Genomic DNA, 14,693 nt, shown 5'->3' with positions numbered 1-14,693 from the left:
GAGCAGTGGATTCGCATTGCCAGCACCGAGTCCTAGCAATAACCCTGGAGGCAAAAAAAAAAAAAAGTATTATATGATTCAAAAGCATTACACGGCCTAAATTATTTGTTATAGCTCAAATCACTTCATAATTTCATGTCATTACCCAGAATTTTCAAAGATCAGAAATAACCACCATTTTCAGACCATTTGCTGTAAGTTTTTCCTGCACTTAGACTTAATGTACATAAAGGCCCCAATGACACAGGTACCATTTTTCCATTTTACAATTACAAGGTTTGACATTAAAACATTAATACAGGGAAGCCAGCAAATAGCTCACCTGGATAGTGCACCTGTTTTGCCATGTGTGAGGCCCAGATTCAAGCCTGGACCCCAACACACTAGGGGAAAGAAACTCCAGGGCTGTGGTATCTTTGCCTTTCTGCGTCTTTCTGCCTGTCTGTCTGTCTGTCTCTCTCTCTACTAAAAAACTTGACTCAGAGCAATGAAGCCCTGGTGGTGTGACTAATTCTAAGCAATAATGCTGCTAATAAATTTTGCCTAGGAACACACAGGCAGTAAAATGCAAAATCAGAATTTGAATCAAGGCCAGTCTTGCCTGCAAGCATGGCCATGCTCCTGGAACTGTCTCAACACTTGTCAAACACAGACTAGTGCCTCATCAGGAATTTGAATGCAGTAATAAGAGTCAGAAAGGCACTCAAAAAATACTGAAAATAGGGCAGGGGTAGATAGCATAATGGTTATGCAAAGAGACTCTCATGCCTGAGGCTCCAAAGTCCCAAGTTCAATCCCCTGCAGCACCATAAGCCAGAGATGAGCAGTGCTCTGGTTAAAACCTAAATATAAAATAAATAATTAAAAATTAATTTTAAAAAATACTGAAAATACCAGTGATTAATAGCAGTGGCACCGCCATGCATATAACTCAGGCTTGAGGCCAGCACCACACAGAAAAAAGTGCCATGGCACCAAAGGAAGATTTGGGGCTGTGGTGTGGCATCTCTCCCTCACCCTGTCCCTCTACCTGAATGAAAAGGCAGCTCAGAAATGAACTCACATATGGACTAGGTCTCAGTTCCACAAATAAAAGTGATAACAATACTAGCATCTTTTATAATTAATTATACCTAAACCTTCAGATCTTGGCAAAGCATACTTAATAGGGCTCAATACTTGGACTATAAATCCACTGCTCCTGTAGGTCATTTTTCCCATTTTGTTACCCTTGTTGTTATTGTTGTTACTGCTGTTGTTGGTTAGGACAGAGAGAAGGTAAAGACGGAGAGGGGGGAGAGAAAGATAGACACCTGCAGACATGCTTCACTGCTTATGAAGCAAGCCCCTGCAGGTGGGGAGCCGGGGGCTCTAACTGGGATCCTAGACCTGTCAGCCATCCTCGCTTGCTTCTAACTGGGATCCTTCCGCCCGTCCCTGTGCTTCATCCTTGCGCTTCATGCCATGTGCATTTAACCCGCTGCGCGAACACCTGGCCCCCTGTGATACTTTTTAAACATACTGAGATCTGCTCTATCAACATTTCTGCTGAAGAGCAAACATAAAACCTGTTGGTTTCAGATGTGCATGTAGTGATTCAATGTTTGTCTATATTACAAAATGATCAACATGATTAGTCTAATTAGCATCTACCTACAAGAACTATGACAATTGTTTTCTTTTTTTTTAATTTCTTTATTGGGGAATAAATTTACATTTGACAGTAAATACAACAGTTTGTACATGCATAACATTTCCCACTAGGTCCTCTGTTATCCTGTTTGAACCTGTGTTCTCCCCACCCCAGTCTTTTACTTTGGTGCAATACACTAATTCCAGTTCAGGTTCTACTTGGGTTTTCTCTTTTGATCTTGTTTTTCAACTTCTACCTGAGGGTGAGATCATCCCATATTCATCCTCCTGTTTCTGACTCATTTCACGTAACATGAATTTTTCAAAGTCCATCCATGAATGGTTGAAAATGGTGAAGTCACCATTTTTTATAGCTGAGTAGTATTCCATTGTGCATATAGACCACCAACTTGCTCAGCCACTCATCTGTTGTTGGACACCTGTGGTGAATATTCTGTCTATGTCCTCTCCCCATTTTGGGACGGGGTTATTTGTTTTCTTATTGTTGAATTTGGCAAGCTCTTTATATATTTTGGCTATTAGCCTCTTGTCTGATGTATGGCATGTAAAGATCTTCTCCCATTCTGTGAGGGGTCTCTTGGTTTGGGTAGTGGTTTCTTTTGCTGTACAGCTTTTTAATTTGATATAGTCCTATAGGTTTATACTTGCCTTAGTCTTCTTTGTAATTGGATTCCTTTCATTGAAGATGTCTTTAAAATTATGTGGAAAAGAGTTCTGCCAATATTTTCCTCTAAGTATCTGATAGTTTCTGGTCTAATATCCAAGTCCCTGATCCACTTGGAATTTACTTTTGTATTTGGTGAAATACAGTGGTTCAGTTTCATTCTTCTGCATGTTTCAACCCATTTTTCCAACACCGTTTGCTTAAGAGACTCTGCTTTCCCCATGTAATAGTCTGGGCACCTTTGTCAAAGATTAGATGTCCATAGGTGTAGGGCCTCACTTCTGGGATCTCAATTCTATTCCACTGGTCAGTGTGTCTATTCATGTTCCAGTTCCAAGCAGTTTTGAGGACAATGGCCCTATAATACAATTTATGATCTGGGAGTGTTCTGCCTCCAGTTCTGTTCTTTCTTCTCAAGACTGTTTTGGCAATTCTGGATCTTTTCTGGTTCCAGATAAACATTTGTAGCATTTGTTCTATTCTCCTAAAAATGTGGTTGGGATCTTGATAGGGATAGCATTAAATTTGTATATGGCTCTGGGTAATATATTCATTTTGATGATATTAATTCTTCCAACCCATGAACATGGAATATCTTTCCACTTCTTTGTGTCTTTTTCAATTTCCTTGAGTAGGGACTCATAATTGTCAGCATAAAAGTCTTTCACTTCTTTGGTTAGGTTTACTCCTAGATATTTTATTGTTTTTGTTGCTATAGTAAAAGGAATTGATTTCTGGATTTCAACTTCTTCTAACAGCGTTTGCATATAAAAATGCCACTGACTTTTGAATGTTAATTTTGTAGCCTGACACTTTACTGTATTGCCTGATGATTTGCAAAAGCTTCTTGCTGGATTCCTTAGGTTTTTCTATGTATACTATCATATCATCTGCAAATAGGGAGAGTTTGACTTCTTCTCTTCCAATCTGTATCCCTTTAATTCCTTGCTCCTGCCTGATTGCTATGGCAAGAACTTCCAACACTTTGTTAAATAGTAATGGTGACAGTGATCTAGTACCTGATCTGAGTGGAAATGCTTCCAGTTTTTCACCATTGAGTGTGATGTTGGCTGTAGGTTTGCTATATATAGACTCCACTATCTTCAGGAATTTTCCATTTGTTCCCATTTTTTGTAGTGTTTTGATCATAAAGGGATGTTGTATTTTGTCAAAGGCTTTCTCTGCATCTATTGATATGACCATGTGGTTTTCGGTCTTGCTTTTGTTGATGTGGTGGATCACGTTGATTGATTTCCGTATATTAAACCAACCTTGCATGCCTGGGATAAACCCCACTTGGTCGTGATGAACAATCTTTTTAATATACTGCTGTATCCAGTTGGCTAGAATTTTGTTCAATATTTTAGCATCTATGTTCATCAGATATTGGTCTGTAGTTTTCTTTTTTGGTTGTGTCCCTGCCATTTTTTGATATCAGAGGTGATGTTGGCTTCATAGAAGTTGGCAGGGAGTATTCCATTGTCTTCAATCTTCTGGAAGACTTTTTAAAAGTAGAGGTATTAGTTCTTCTTTGAAGGTTTTGTAGAATTCATTTGTAAAACCATCTGGTCTAGGACTTTTATTTTTGGGAAGGTTTCTGAACAACTGACAACTGTTTTCTTGTTATATGGAAGAAATCAATATCGACTATCACTTTCATTAGCTAAAAAGCTGAGCTGGCAGGACCATATTTGATCCAATATTGTGTTCTCTCTTATTTTCTCACAATATGCCCAAAAATAGCCACAAGGAAAATATATATATTCCTTACTGGGGCTTTACAGCTCCTAGTCTACCTTTTCAAATAAAGAGCCAGAGAAGGGGAGTCGGGTGGTAGCACAGCTGGTTAAGCATACATGACGCGAAGCACAAGGACCAGTGTAAGGATCCCAGTTCAAGCCCCTGTCACCCCACCTGCAGAGGAGTCGCTTCACAGGCGGTGAAGCAGGTCTGCAGGTGTCTTCTTTCTCTACCCCTCTCTGTCCTCCCCTCCTCTCTCCATTTCTCTCTGTCCTATCCAACAACAATGACATCAATAACAATAATAATAAATACAACAACAATAAAAAACATCAAGGGCAACAAAAGAGAAGATAAATATTTAAAAATTTAAAAAAGAAGAAAAAAAGTCAGAGAAAAAGATGGGAAGACAGAAAGACACCACAGCACCAAAGCTTCCTCTAGTGTGGTGGGGACCAGGCCTGAACCACAGCCTTTTATTTTCTTTCTTTGATGGTACAACTCTTTAAATGGAAATGCTCTCTATCTCTGCATTCACAAGCTACATGCTTTCCTGTTTTCATTTGTTTGTTTGTTTGTTTGTTTTTTATATAAAAGACAATGCAGGGCAGGGTAGATAGCATAAAGGCTATGCAAAGAGACTCTCATGTCTGAAGCTCCCAAGTCCTAGGTTCAATCCCCCACCCCACCATAAAACAAAGTTGAGCAGTACTCTGGTGACAATTAAAAAAAAAAAAAAATCCGATAAAAACCCAAAGAGGCAGTGAGAGAGGGGAGAGGAAGAAGGGGGTGGGGGGAGAGACTGAGACCATAGCGCTGAAGCTTTAATGTGGTAGTGGCCAGGCTTGAACCTGGGTCTCACATGGCAAAGCAGCTCACTATCCAAGTTTGCCAGTGTCTAATCTATATGGCCTTAAAATGCTACAAGAAGGGAATGTCCTTTTCCCTATAGAATTTTGCCAGAAAGAGAGAACAGCACAAGATGTGAACAACAAAAATCCTACAAATATTACAATGCCAATTAGCACATGTAAGGAAAAAAATACAGTTCAAATGTATGTGCTCTGATGAGAACCACAGCATTACGCCATTTCCTAAAAGCCTGAATCTTTAAAAACAAAATTCTAATGATCCCTCAAAACTTTGGTCTGGCCACCAATGTTGCACTTGCTTCTTGAAAAAAACTGGAATTGTGGGGAGTCCAGAGGTAGCGCAGAGGGTTAAGTGCAAATGGTGGGTGAAGCGTAAGGACCTGCCTAAGGACCCCAGTTCAAGCCTCCACCTCCCCACCTGCAGGGGAGTCGCTTCACAAGCAGTGAAGCAGGTCTGCAGGTGTCCCTCTCTGTCCTCCCCTCCTCTCTCCATTTCTCTCTGTCCTATCCAACAATGACAACATCAATAACAACAACTACAACAATAAAAAACAAAAGGGAATAAATATTTTAAAAGAGGTTAAAAAAAAGGGCAACAAAAAGGAAAATTAATAATAATAACAATAATAAAACTTGAACTGTAACATGGAGAAAACGAAAAGATTAATTTTGAAGACTACAACCTACTACAAAACACTATATTCAAACACTCACACAGTGGGAGCACAGTGGGCACAGACACGTGCTTCAATACTGACCCTTGCTACTTGTCTGCAGGCTGCAGTGATGGTTCATCTGGGGAAGATGTGGAACTGTGGCCCTGTGACAACAGCCCTGGAAATCAACATTTCTAAAAACACTCAGCACCATCAGTCATTAAAAGAAAAACCCCAGTGAGATGCCCGTTTATACCCCCTAGGACATGTCTGATCAAAATGACAGGCAGCTAATGTCAGCAAGGACGTAGAGAGAGTCCTCTCCTACAGTGCCGACGGGAATGTGAAATGGTAGTCAATGGCAGTCATGGTGAAAAGGTGTCAATTTCTTCACAACTTAACCATAGTGCGATCTATGACCCAGCATTTCCCCTCCTTTTTACACAAGAAAAACAGAACAAGCTCACACTAAGATCTGATGTGACTGTCCACTGTTCAAAATAACCACAGAGTCCAATGAAAAGGAATCATGTACTGACACAGGCTATACTATGGACAAACCTCATAAAGCCATTATGTCACGGCTAGGCGGGTGGCTCAGCAGTAGAGCACAGGTCTTGCATACAGAAGACCCTAAGTTCAAGTTCAATTCCTGACTACAATATGCCTGTGTGATGCTCTGATTCATTCTCTCCCTCCTTCCTTCCTCTCTCCCTCTCCCTCTCCCTCTCCCTCTACCAGATAGACTTTTCACTGAAAGTATACAAGGCAGCTCACCTGGGAAGTTGCCTGCTTTGTCTTGCTCATGAGCCAGTTTGGAGCCCAGCTCTCACCATGCTGGGAGAAAGCTTTAGTACTGTAATATCATCCCTTCTCTCTCTTTCTATTTTTTATTTATTTATTTATTTATTTTTTACCAGAGCTCTGATCAGCTCTGCCTTATTGGAGGTGGGGGGGGGACTGAACCTGGGACTTCGGAGTCTTAGGCACAAGAGGCTCTCTGCATAACCATTACACTATATACCCCCTCCCTCTTTCTATCGTAAAAAAAAAAAGTAAAGAAAAAGTTGGCCTGAAGCAGAGGAGCCCCAGCAATAACAATAAGTAAGTAAATAAATAAATATGGCTAAGAAAAAAAAAAGCCACAGACACAGAGAGCACATATATTACATGGCTGCATTAGCATAGATGGTCCAAAAAGGCAAGTCCACAGAGGCAGAGACGAGATCTGAGGTTGCCTGCAGTAGGGTAGGGACAGGGAGTGGCCACACATGGCCATGAGGCATCTTTTTGGAATGATGGAAATGTTCTAAAATTGGAGTGTGGTGATCACTGAAGAGCTCTGTAAACTGACCGGAAAATATAGAATTGTCCATTTAAGACAAGTAGATTTGGTGGCATATAAATTATGCCTGAATATGATTTTTAAATTATTGTGTAAAGAGAAGTCCAACACAAAATACCATATGGTTATGCAATTATATATATATATATATATATATATATATATATATATATACAGACAGAAAAGCCAAATGTATAGACACAGGAAGATCTGGAGCTGCAAACAGGAAATCTCAGTGGAATGAGGGGGATGCTTTTACAGCGGGTTATATTGATTTGTGCAATAAATAGTAAATTCACATAAGATGTCACTGAATTGTATGCTTCAAATGCTGCATTTTACCATGGTAAATTATACCTCAATTAAAAAAAAAAAAACACTGGGAGTTGGGCGGGTTAAGCGCACGTGGCGCAAAGCGCAATGACCAGCATAAGGATCCCAGTTGGAGCCACCGGCTCCCCACCTGCAGGGGAGTCGCTTTACAAGCAATGAAGCAAGTCTGCGGGTGTCTATCTTTCTCTCCCCCTCTTCCCCTCCTCTGTCCATTTCTCTCTGTCCTATCCAGCAACGACGATGACATCAATAACAGCAACAATGATAACTACAACAATAAAAAACAAGAGCAACAAAAGGGAATAAATTAATTAGATATTTAAGGGTGGGGGTAGATAGCATAATGGTTCTGCAGAGACTCTCATGCCGGAGGCACCGAAGTCCTAAATTCAGTTCCCCGCACCACCATAAGCCAGAGCTGAGCAGTGCTCTGGTAAAATAAAATAAAATATTTTTAAAAAAAAAATTAGTATGGTCAAATCACATTGGCTTTTTTTTTTTTCTTCTTTCTTTTTTGCACCAGGGTTATCATTGGGGCTCGGTACCAGCACTAAAAATTCACCGCTCCTGGTGGCTTTTTTTTTTTTCATTTCCTCCCACCCCCTTCTATTTTATTCAATAGGACAGAAAGAAACTGAGAGGGGAAGAGGAAATAGAGAGGAAGAGAGAAAGACACCTGCAGACCTGCTTCATCATAACCCCCGCAGGTGAGGAGCCGGGGCTCAAACCCAGGTCCTTGCACATGGTAATATATGCACTTAACCAGGCACACTTCTGCAAGGCCTGGAATTCTTAATCTTTTATGAAGATTATGATGGCTTTGAAAGTGAGTAGAGCATCCTAAGGCACTGTGATGACATTCTGCCCACTCAGATATCCTACAGCAGGGGTGGAGGAACTTTTCTCTGCCAAGGGCCATTTGAGTATTTATAACATTATTCACAGACCATACAAAATTACCAACTTTCAGTAATTTTTGTTTGTTTGTTTGCTTTTACCAGAGCACTGCTCAGCTTCAGAGCTTCAGGACTTCAGAGCCTCAGGGAATCTGTTTGCATAACCAGTATGCTATACCCCCCCCAACTTTTGATAATTTTGACAGATCAAAACTTCACAAACTTGGATTGCAAATTCTCAGAGAAGCAGTGATTGCAGAAGGGTGGGGACTGAGGCTGAGGCGATTATGCTTATAGGACACTAATGACCTTAGAAAATAAATGCGGAGGGGGTCGGGCAGTAGTGCAGCAGATTAAGTGCACGTGGCGTGAAGTGCAAGGACCAAGTAAGGATCCCAGTTTGAGCCCCTGGTTCCCCACCTGCAGAGGAGTCACTTCACAGGCAGTGAAGCAGGTTTGCAGGTGTCTATCTTTCTCTCCCCCTCTCTGTCTTCCACTCCTCTCTCCATTTCTCTCTGTCCTATCCACCAATGACATCAATAACAACAATAACTACAACAACAATAAAACAAGGACAACAAAAGGGAAAAGAAAAAAAAATTAAATAGGGTTGGGTGAGGAAGATGCAAAGAGGCTCTCATGTCTGAGGCTCCAATGTCTCAAGTTCAATCCTCACCCTGCTAAGCAGTGCTCTAATAAAATTTAAAAAAAAAAAAAGGGGGGTGCTGGGCGGTGGTGCAGTGGGTTAAGTGCACGTGGCACCAAGCTCAAGGACCGGAGTAAGGATCCCGGTTCAAGCCCCCAGCTCCCCACCGGCAGGGGTGATCGCTTCAGAGGCAGTGAAGCAGGTCTGCAGGTGTGTCTGTCTTTCTCTCCCCCGTCTTCCCCTCCTCTCTCCATTTCTCTCTGTCCTATCCAACAATGACAGCAATAACAATAATAATAACAACAATGACGATAAACAAGGGTAACAAAAGGGAAAAAATGAATAAATAAAGTTTTTTAAAAAATCAAATGGGGGGAAAGAAATCAAATGGGGTGACCTGGAGCACTTCAAGGGGTGAAGGTATGCACTGTGATACTTCACCTATTTGTCTATGTGTGTGTACACACAGATATCAATATACACTATATATTGTGTGTGTGTGAGAATGAGAGAGTTAGAGAGGGGATGAGTGGTACACTCAGTAGAGAGCGTGTTACCATCTGTAAGAACCTGGGTTCAAGCCACTGGCCGCCACCTATAGAGGGCAAGCTTCATATGAAGCAGAGCAATGCTATAGGTCTCTCTCTCTCTCCCATTCTCCCCCTCTCTCCCCCTCTCTGTGAAGGGAGGGAAAGAAAAAAGGCAGGCATGTAAAGATGGCTGCTGGGAGTGGTGAAATAATCATACAGGTACCAAGCCCCATCGATAACCCTAGTGGGGAAAAAAAAATCAGCACTTAACTGTTCCTAGGTGTAGCCTGTGGTTGCCTTGGCAGGGCCAGTCTGAATGATTTCACAGACCTTATACAGCCCCACGCCTGCTCTACAGGTCTGAGGATACCACACTAGTTCATAAATCTCTCCAGTCCTTTCTTAAAATTCTGAAAGTAGCAAAAGCATCAAGAATAACCACTGCCATCCATTTCACCCTCAAAGACACACAGCAAGAGGTGGTCCAGGAAATAAAGTGTTGGAATCCCAAACATTAGGTCCTGAGTTTGATCCCCAGTACTGCATGTGCCAGAGTGGTACTCTGGTTCTCTTTCTCTCTGTCTCAATAATTAATTAATAGATACTGTATGAGAAAGAAAAAAACAAAATGGTGATCCAGGAGGTGCCACAGTGGATAGTGTTGGGTACTCAAACATCAGGTCCAGAGTTCAAATCCTGGCAGGACATGTACCAGAATGATGTCTGGTTCTTTCTCTCCTCCTATTAATATTAATATTTTTTTAGTATTTATTTATTTATTTATTTGATAGAGACAGAAAGAAGTTGAGAGGGGCAGGGGAGATAGAGAGGGAGACAGAGACACCTGCTTCATCACTTGTGAAGCTTTCCCTGTACAGGTGGGGACTGGAGGCTTGAACCTGGGTCCCTATGCACTGTAACGTGTGCGCTTAACCAGGTGCGCCATGGCCTGGCCCCAATAAATAATTTTTTTAAAAGGAGACGAAAAACAAAATGACCCACTTCTAAATCAATGATAGGAACTATCATTCTTTACCTGTCACACATTTTCTAGAGTTACCTTTCCTGTTTAACCCTATTCGTCTACACAAAACTCCAATTACAGGACCCAGAAGCAATGAATCAAGACTGGGACCTAGATGCCTTTAGGAGCAGCCAGTGTATGTCAAAGGCCTAACAAATAACAAGGACAGAGGCCTACAGAGTAGCCTGAGGAAGAAGGAATGTCACTCAGGTTCATTTCAGTTCAGGTCTGACTAGAGAGGTAAGCAGAGGTGGTCTGGGAGGTAGCATGGTGCACTAGACTCTCAAGCATGAGATCCCAAGTTAAATCCCCGGAAGCACATACACCAGCAGACTGACGCTCTTCCTCTCCTACTTCTCATTAATAAAGATGACAGAGACACAGAGAGAGAGGACCTGGCAGAGGCATACCCAGTTAAGCATACATAGTACCATGAGCAAGGACCCGGTTTCAAGCCCCTCACTCCCCATCTGCAGTGGAGACACTTCATGAGTGGTGAAGCAGGTCTACTGCCCCTTCCCCTCTCAATGCTTCTTTGCCTAACTGAATAAAATAGGAGAAAAAAAAAAGGGGGGTGGGGAGAATTGGCCCCCAGGAGTGGTGAATTCCTAGTGCTGCCACCTTACCCCAGCAATAACCGTAGAGGTGAAAAAAATAAAAAAGAAGAAAGTAAGAACGAGAGGATGGAAGGAAGAGAGAAAGAAAGAAAAGAAAGATGGGCAAAGTAAGTAGATGGCCACGGGAAACAGCACCGTAGCTTATGTAATAGACTTTCTTTCATGCCTGAGGCTCTGAGGTTCCAGATCCAATCCCTAGTACCATCACTGTATGCCAAAGATGAGCAGGATTCTTGTTTTTTTTTTTTTTTTTATGGGAGTTGGGGGGTGGGAGGAAATATAACGGGCTAGAAGACAGCTTCCTGGATGGTGGAGTGGTGCTGTGATGTTTCTCCTCTCCCTCTCTTTCAATCTCTCAAGTAAAGAATGAAAACAGAGCAGAAGGTGGATATCATAATGGTTATGCAAACAGCCTCTCATGCCTGAGGCCCCAAAGTCCCAGGTTCAATCCCCTGCACCACCATAAGCCAGGGCTGAACAATGCTCTGGTAAAAATAAATAAATAAATGAATAAATAAGAACATTGTTCCCAACAGGCTACTCAACTGTAGTTCTATAAACGCCCCATGCCCTGTATTCAGATAATAAAGTTTCTCTGAAACAGACACAGGTACAATTCACACACACACCCCAACTACAGTTTTCAGCCAGTATTTTTTATAAACTAATTTTAGGATAGAACTAGAAAAAAATAGTATCCTTCAGCCAACCAGTAAGGATGTAGGCACTGTCCATTTCTTTTTTTCTGTTTACTTTCTTTTTAGATCTGTTTGAGAGAGAAGAGAAAGCTCCACTCTAACGCATGCAATGCCAGGGACTGAACTCGGGACTTCATGCTTGAGAGTCCAACACCTTAACCACCATGATGCCACTCCCAAGTTACCCCATTTGATTTCTAAGGTCATTAGTGTCCTACAAGCATAACACCTCGGCTCAGTCCCCAGACTCCGCCAATCACTGTGCCTGAGAATCGCAGTCCAAACCTGTGTGCGATGCTGATCTGCCGAAAGATATCCCTGGACTGCATCCCCAAAAACAGACACACACACACACCCCAAGTCCTGCAGCCAGATCCCTCACATTCTGTCACGTCCCTGCTTGCATCTCTCCACTGCAAAACCCTTCCTGGGCTGAGAAGGTCCCTAGAAGCTGCTCCTGCCCTTCTCTCTCATTCCTCCTAAGTCTCCTTTAGTTGTCCAGTGCTCTCGCCCTCCTCCGGGCCTCTGCATTTCCTCATTCCTGAGTAGGGGGGTAAAGTCTTTCTTAGGCTCTGAAAGAACCCTCTCCATCCTGTGGTGCTCAACTTAAATACCATGGCCTCGCAAAGGGGAAGGAAAGTAAATAAATATATAAATAAATATCTTCCTTCCAAGCATCCTTGCCGGGTCTCCACCTTAAAAAAAAAAAAAAAAAAATTGGGAGTCGGGCGGTAGCGCAGCGGGTTAAGTGCACGTGGCGCAAAATTAAGGATCCCGGTTCCAGCCCCCGGCTCCCCACTTGCAGGGGAGTCGCTTCCTAAGTGTTGAAGCAGGCCTGCAAGTGTCTGTCTTTCTCTCCCCCTTTCTGTCTTCCCCTTCTCTCTCCATTTCTCTCTGTTCTATCCAACAACGACGACATCAATAAGAGCAACAAAAGGGAATAAATAAATAAATAAATAAATAAACAATCCCTCTAATCAGAACATCTTGTCTATTTCCTTCCTGGCACTTGCCAACATCTCTAACTTTTTTCCCCCTGCCCTGTCCACTGATGGCACCTCCAACCTCCCTGGTTTCAGAGGCAGGTGGGTCTCCAAGCGCTGGGGAGCCGGGTCCACTCCGCTGGGGCAGCTCCGCCCCGGGCCCGCCTGGCACTCGGGAGCTTCCCACGGCATGCGGGGGCCCGAAAGCACCCTGCACCCTCCCCGTCTCAAAAATGGGTGCCCACCCCTCCAGCACCCCAACTCTTGTACAGCCGCCCGAAGGTCTGTCCCACGCCTGCACACCTTTCTTTCTCTGCCTCTCCTCCCTTCTCTCTCCTCTCTCTCCCTTTCTCTTTTCTTCTTTCTCTCTCGCTCTCCTGTCTCTATCTTCTCTTCTCTTTCTCTTCTCTCTCTCCTCTCTCCCTCTTTATCTTCTCTTCTTTCTCTCCCTCTCTTCTTTCTCTCTTCTCTCTCTCCTCTCTCCCTCTTTCTTCTTTCTCTCCCTCTTTCTTTCTCTCTTCTCCTCTCTCTCCCCCCCTCTCGCACCTCTGTGGCTCAGGTTCAAACATCTGTCACCCCGCAAACCTCCCGAGGGCACCCCAAGCCCCGCCGCACCCCGCCTCCCGGCGCGCCACCGCAAGTCCCCTCGGGCGGCACCGGCAGACGCAGCCGGACCCGACCCGGCGCCCCCCCCCCCCCGCCCCCGGCGTCCCGCCTCCCCGGCCCGCGGCGCCAGCTCTCACCGATCACCTCCTGCAGCTCGTAATCGTCCCTGTTGATGGACCAGGGCAGGGCGCTCGAGTCCTCGGACATGACCGCGGCGGCACGGCTCTCCGTCCTCCCGCAAACTCGCTGACCTCTCCCCGCTCCTCGCCGCGGCTTCCCCACCCCCAACCGCCGCCGCCGCCGCGCCCCCACCAAGCGCCTGGGGATCAGCCGCGGGTCCGACGGCGCCTGGACACCGGGGTCACCGCGCGGCGCAGCGGCGGGGGCTCGAGGATCCGGTGGATCTCGCCTCCAATTCCGACGCCCCCCCCACTCTCCGGCCCGGCCCGGCCCGGCCCAAGTCCCGGCCTCGGCCTTCGTTGCAGCAGAGACAGAAGCTTCGCCTCGGGCCCAGCCCCTCTGTCCCGCCCTCCACCCCAGCCCCACGCACGGGCCAAACTTTCCCTTCTCCCTCCACCTGCCGACACGCAGCGCGCTGACGTCACCGCGCAGGGCAGGCTCCGCCTCGACCCCGCCTCTGGCCGACATGTTGAGTGTGGCTGTCCCAGCAACGAGCAAGGAAGAAGCCCAAGGAAGTGGAAATTGGGATAGTGGGAGGCAGGACGTGCTTGGGACGGGGTCCAGCTAGGGTATCGAAAAGCCTGAGATGAAGCTAAAATAACGCAACAGTGGCTGCCACATCAAGCATGGCGACCAAGACTAGGGGGCGGAGTCACTTCCCCAGGCAGGAGCACGTTGTCGTCTCAGCCGTTGCATTCATTGGTTGGTTTGAGAAGGAGTCCGAAAAGCAATAGGTGCGGGCAGACGTCAGTTATATTTTAGGCCCGCCTCCGGGCTCTGAGCGCGCTTCTCCGCGCAAGAGCGCCAGCCCTTCCAGGTTGTCAATGTCCTGCTCGCTTTGCGTGTCATTAGAGTGACGTCACGGCGTAGCCGTCACACCCGAGAGACGTGCGGAGGGTGCAGCAGTGTGTGGAGAAGCGAGAGGAGCGGTCGGGTGCGGTAGCCATGGGGTGTGACTACTGCCAACTGGGATAAAAGGCCTTGGGCCACTGGACAGAGTGGAACCGGAAGCTTGTCCCGTGATGACACTTTTTTTTTCAAGGCGGAAGTTCTCTCTGCGAGTCTCAGACCTCCTGCAGGACGGGACCCTTCAGCTGAGCCCTGAAGGAGGTTCACTAACCACAAAACCAAAACCATCGTCTGAGAGCTGCAGGAGTGCAGTTGTGAACGAGTTTCCACCTAGCTGGTAGGACTGGAGAACATTCATGGAGCAAGTGGCATTTGCACCAGACTCTCCAGAGTTAGCATGG

General features: G+C 45.0%; 1 protein-coding gene across 1 annotated transcript in view; it reads right to left on the bottom strand.

Moving 5' to 3' along the window:
• OXSR1 (oxidative stress responsive kinase 1) overlaps positions 1 to 13,836 on the bottom strand; it is an 86,293-nt gene extending 72,457 nt beyond the window's left edge. Inside the window, exon 1 of the mRNA XM_007517070.3 lies at positions 13,401 to 13,836. Within this exon, the coding sequence (XP_007517132.1) occupies positions 13,401 to 13,470 (70 nt within the window). The 5' untranslated portion in view covers positions 13,471 to 13,836. The remainder of the gene's footprint in view (positions 1 to 13,400) is intronic.
• Positions 13,837 to 14,693: the final 857 nt, after the last annotated feature.

This window comes from Erinaceus europaeus, chromosome 21, assembly GCF_950295315.1.
Source record: "Erinaceus europaeus chromosome 21, mEriEur2.1, whole genome shotgun sequence".
NCBI classification, from domain to species: Eukaryota; Metazoa; Chordata; class Mammalia; order Eulipotyphla; family Erinaceidae; genus Erinaceus; species Erinaceus europaeus.
This window is presented reverse-complemented; position numbering and strand designations above follow the sequence as displayed.